This window comes from Argentina silus, assembly GCF_951799395.1.
Source record: "Argentina silus genome assembly, chromosome: Y".
In the NCBI taxonomy this organism is placed as follows: Eukaryota; Metazoa; Chordata; class Actinopteri; order Argentiniformes; family Argentinidae; genus Argentina; species Argentina silus.
The window spans coordinates 5924579-5929670 of record NC_139654.1 but is presented as its reverse complement, the minus strand read 5'-3'; the positions used below and the strand labels follow the sequence as shown (position 1 = coordinate 5929670).

General features: G+C 53.3%; 1 protein-coding gene across 1 annotated transcript; it reads right to left on the bottom strand.

Annotated features, from left to right (window-relative positions):
- Positions 1-549: 549 nt before the first annotated feature.
- Positions 550-4659, bottom strand: LOC310823941 (glutamate--cysteine ligase regulatory subunit-like). Its single transcript, XM_083696882.1, has 7 exons — positions 4453-4659; positions 3941-4006; positions 2217-2301; positions 1883-1939; positions 1535-1746; positions 893-1007; positions 550-770 (listed from the first exon to the last, which is right to left on the bottom strand). Exons 1-7 carry the CDS (start codon positions 4624-4626, stop codon positions 562-564), a joined length of 918 nt encoding a protein of 305 aa, XP_083553008.1. The 5' UTR covers positions 4627-4659; the 3' UTR covers positions 550-561.
- Positions 4660-5092: the final 433 nt, after the last annotated feature.

Here is a 5092-nt window from a genome sequence, read left to right as displayed (position 1 = left end):
CGAGCTGATAGGGAGTTAGGGTTAGGTTTAGTGGGGGTGAAGAGGTCTCTAGGGTTAGGGTTGGTACAGGGGGGTAGTGGGGGGGTCACAGACGCCCTACAGGGATAGGGTCAGGGTATCAACCAGACGCCTCCCCCTCCCTCCCTTTTTAATGAAATAACCAAAACGACATCATCTGTTTTTTTTTAATCCATGAATTATTTTATTAGTCATCAATTCAATCAAATGTGTGTGGGTGTGAGTAGCCACCTAGCTGCTACCTAGCATGTTTTAGCCACCTAGCCGCTAGCTAGTGTACTCTGACAGACAGGCAGACAGGCACTTCAACATCAGCGCTAACAGCAGGCCCCAACCAACGTCTGGTTCACGTTAGCCGCTATGAGCTAACCCTAGCGTGGCTAAACCCGTAGCTAAGCCTTTCAACTGAACCTAGGTGTCGTCCGGCATACGCTAACCAGGCTAACCAAGGCTACACGATGCTACGCTAAGGCTAGGCCGCACCAGGCTATGCTACGCTAAGGCTACACTACACTAGGCTATCCTCGACTACACCAGACTATGCTATGCTACCCGGGTGGCGTGGACCAGGTAGCCCTTGGCCTTGATGATGCCGCGGCTCTTGACGATGATGGCGTAGCGCAGGACCCAGCGGAGGCGCCACGCCGACGCCGCGTCACCACGGTCATCACGGTCGGTGTCGCCGTGGGACGCCGTCGCTAATGCCGCGCTCTCACGGAGCGCCTCCTGGAAGCCCGCCGACGTGATGAGCTCTGGAAGACGACAGAGAGACAGACAGGTTAGAGGGAGAGAGACAGACAGCTCAGATGGAGAGGGAGGTTAGGTTAGAGGGGGGATAGACAGGTCAGAGAGAGACACACAGACAGACACCCACCTTTGGGGTCGTTGTGGGTCAGTAGCTGGACCCCCGCCTGCTTGGCGTACGCTGTCAGATCGGGGGGCATCACACAACAGGATGCCAGGTTGACCTGGTTACTGGTGGGCTTCACCTTGAATACGGAAGAGAGAGAGAGAGAGAGAGACACTGTTAACTGCTTGGTTGGGACAGAGAGAGACAGACAGTTGACGTACGCCCTCAGGTTGACCTGGTTACTGGTGGGGTTTCACCTTGGACATGGAGAGAGAGACAGATACCCCCAGCCCAGGACAGACAGACAGACACCCACCTGGGCCCAGTCGTAGTGCTCCTCCAGGAGGCCCTTGTCCAGGACAGACAGACAGGTCAGAGACAGACACCCACCTGGTCCCAGTCGTACAACTCCTCCAGGAGGCCCTTGTCCAGGAAAGACAGACAGACAGACAGGTCAGGAACAGACAGACAGACAGACACCCACCTGGGCCCAGTCGTGCAGCTCCTCCAGGAGGCCCTTGTCCAGGTTAGACAGACAGAACCACCCCCCCCCCCCCCCCCCAGGACGCCAGGTTGACACAGGACACAGGTCAGGGACAGACGCCCACCCTCCCCCCCCAGCCCAGGACAAACAGACAGGCCAGAGAAAGACAGACAGACACCCACCTGGGCCCAGTTGTGCAGCTCCTCCAGGAGGCCCTTGTCCAGGTCCGACGTCCCGATGGCGACCACCTTCCCGGACGCCACCAGCGTTTCCAAGACAACCCACGCCGGCCGCAGGTCCGAGAGGGTCTGGGGGGCGTGGTCGTCCCCCGGGGGGCCGGGAGGGGGCGCCAGGATGACCGAGTCGAGTTGGGAGAGGGCGAGAGTAAGACAGGCTGTTGGGGGGGAGGGAGACAGGTTAGAGGTCCGAGAGGGTCTGGGTGTGGGGGGGGGGATGTTGTCCTCCTGGTCGCCAGGGTGAGGGTGAGACAGGCTGTGGAGGGGAGAGACAGGCAGGCAGGCAGGACTCACCCAGGTCGACAGCCTGTCTGATGCACGACTGGTCCGACTCGCACAGGAACAGCTTGACTGCAACGACAACGTTAGCCTGGGTTAACGTGTGGTCGCGTCGTGTGTAATCATGGGCTGGTATCGTTTGTTAGCCCTGGGTTAGCGTGTGTTATCGTGGTGCGTGTGAGCCGGTGTTAGCATGCACTAGCATTTATTAGCATGTGTTATCGTGGTGTGTGTTAGCGTGCGGCAGCATGTGGTGGCGGTATCATGTGTTAGCCTGCGTTAGCCTGCGTGAGCCTGCCTTAGCCTGCATTAGCGTAGCGTTAGCCTGCGTTAGCTTGTCGTAGCGTACCAGACACCTTCAGCTCCTCCCTCTCCTCCGGTGTGATGGTGGTCTCGGCCGCCTGGGGGGTGGAGCAGTCCAGGACGTCAGACTCCTGGAGAGACAGACAGGTTAGAGAGAGAGAGAGAGACAGACAGGCGTGATGGCCGGAACAGTCCAGGACGTCAGACTCCTGGAGAGACAGACAGGTCTGAGAGACAAACAGGTTCAGGACAGACAGATTACAGAAAGACAGACAGGCGTGCCTGGGGGGGGGGAGCAGTCCAGGACGTCTGACTCCTGGACAGACAGACAGGTTAGAGAGAGAGAGACAGGTTAGAGACAGACCAGACTAGTCGAACCAGAGAGAGAGATTAGCTGACCTCAGCAGAACCTCCCTCCCTGTTTAACCCCCCCCCCTCTCTGCCTCCCCCCCGTCTCCCTGCCTGTGTGTGTGTCTCCCTCTCTCTCTCCCTGTCTCAGGAGCACCCACCCACACACACGTTTTAGATTAGATTCAACTTTATTGTCATTGTGCAGAGTACAAGTACAGAGACAACGAAATGCAGTTAGCGTCTAACCAGAAGTGCAAAATAGCAGAAAGTGCAATGAACAGTATTTACAGGTAGTGCAATATATGAGCAGTAAGTAGTGCAGTATATGAATTAGCAGTAGCATTATAGCAGAATAAATAGTTCCAGTATGAACAGTGTAGCAGCATATGAGCTGTATGGGTAATGCAGTCTAGCAGTATATATGTGTATTAACAGGAGAGCATGACTTCAGTAATGGAAAAAAGAACTCTGAGCAAACTGCTCACCATCATGGACAATGAAGGTCACCCACTGTACCACACCATCATCCAGCAGAAGAGCTTGATCAGCTGGAGGCTACGAGCACTGACAAGCAAAACTGACAGACTGACTAAATCATTTGTCCCCAGAGCCATACAACTCTACAACATGTCAATCAAGGGCAAAGAGATGGACTTCTCTGCATAACCTCCACCCTCTGTATCACATCACCATCATGTATCATGTCACTGTTTCACCTCATTATCTACAATGTTTACTAGCTATGCTAGGTCTCATACAGAGCCCCTACCTCCCTCCACCAGCCGGGACTAAATGCACTTTAAAAATAGTCCATATTTATGTAGCCCGTATTTAGTTTTTAGTATTTAATGCTATAATTGCACCTTACCTTTTAGCACCTCACCTAACTGCAAAGACATTTACAACTGCACCTCGCCTGTATAAAATACTGCTAATGTTGTATGTGTATGTTATGTGTGATACCCCTATGTCTGTACGCTACTTGGAACCTGAATTTCCCCCTGGGATAAATAAAGTTTCTATCTATCTATCTCAGTAACATGAGGTAGATAGCAGAATAAATATAAATATGAAGTTGTCACTTGACTCACTAAACACGGGTGTGTCTGTGTGAGTGTGTGTGTCTCCCTCTCTCAGGAGCACCCACACACACACACACACGTTGCCACTTGACTCACTAAACATTGACGCCTCTGGGCGCGTGAGTGTGCCTGTATGTGGGTGTGCGTGTCTGTGCGTGTGGAGCATCCGGAGGGAGGGAAGAGAGGGATGAGTCTCACCTTCTCCTCCGCCGACAGTAAGGAAAGAAGACAGGAAACAAGAAAGGAGGGAAGGGAGGGAGGTAAGGAAGACAAGAAAGGAGGGAAGGAAGAGAGAGACAGGAGGAAAGGAGGGAGAGAAGAGAGGGATGAGTCTCACCTTCTCCCCGGCCGACGGCGTCTCGGAGGACCAGTCACTCAGCGTGGCGCGGATACAGTCCTGGAGCTACGGCAACAACAGACAGACAGGTCAGATGGAGAGACAGACAGGTCAGAGACAGCTTGGCGCGGATACAATCCTGGAGCTGGAGGGCAACAACAGGTCAGACAGACAGACAGAAAATGACAATAAAACGACATATTTAGTATTTATTTAATCACATTCATAATACACACACACACACGGTCAGTTCGTTAGAGCCAGTTAGCATTCGCCTTTAGCACCCCGTCAACACTGCACTCGGTAGGTAAATTCGTTAGCTTCGTTAGCTCCAGTTAGCATTAGCCTTTAGCACCCCGTCAACACTGCACTCTGTAGGTAAATTCGTTAGCCCCGTTAGCATTAGCCTTTAGCACCCCGTCAACACTGCACTCGGTAGGTAAATTCGTTAGCTTCGTTAGCCCCGTTAGCATTAGCCTCTAGCCTCCCGACCCCCCCCCCGCCCTTCTTACCTCCTCACTCGGGGACGACGGACACTTCTTCTTCAGCCGGCTCCGGTTGACGAGGTTCCCGGTGTGGAGGTTGAGCGTCGTGGCCCGGGTCAGAAACGAGGTACCACCGGGGGAGACGGTCCCAGAGGACCCGCTACGAGTACCAGAGGAGCCGCCGGTGTCGGTGGTTTCCATGGTGTCTGTCTCCCCTTCTCTCGTAAAGAAGAAGTAAATGTCGTAAAGATATAATAATAATAATAATAATAAAAAGATATCGTAAAATGAGGGAGGGGTAGGGTTGTCTAGCAACGAGGAACAGTTGGTGGGTTTGAGGGAATGTCGTAAAGGAAAAGAAAATGTCGGAAAGGGACGGGATATGGTGGGTTACCTAGCAACGAGGGGGTGGGGAGAGTGTGTGTGTGGTTTGAAGGACTGTCGTAAAAATATTTTTTCAAAACAAATACGAACGGTGGAGGGAAAGGGGGGGGGTTGCCTAGCAACGAGGGGGTGGGTTTGAGGGAATGTCGAGTAATGATGACACGACGCGTTTCCACACCCCCACACACACACGGTCAGTTCGTTAGAGCCAGTTAGCATTAGCCTTTAGCACCCCGTCAACACTGCACTCGGTAGGTAAATTCGTTAGCTTCGTTAGTTAGCC

What these genes read in the sequence shown, in the direction of transcription:
- LOC310823941 (XM_083696882.1), bottom strand. Translation starts at nt 4,626, where the DNA reads ATGGAAACCACCGACACCGGCGGCTCCTCTGGTACTCGTAGCGGGTCC. An exon ending in GGAGGAGCTGAAGGTGTCTG is followed by an intron (nt 1,940 to 2,216) that starts GTACGCTACGAC and finishes TTGTCGTTGCAG; the next exon opens with TCAAGCTGTTCCTGTGCGAG. An exon ending in GACCCACAACGACCCCAAAG is followed by an intron (nt 771 to 892) that starts GTGGGTGTCTGT and finishes GTCGTCTTCCAG; the next exon opens with AGCTCATCACGTCGGCGGGC.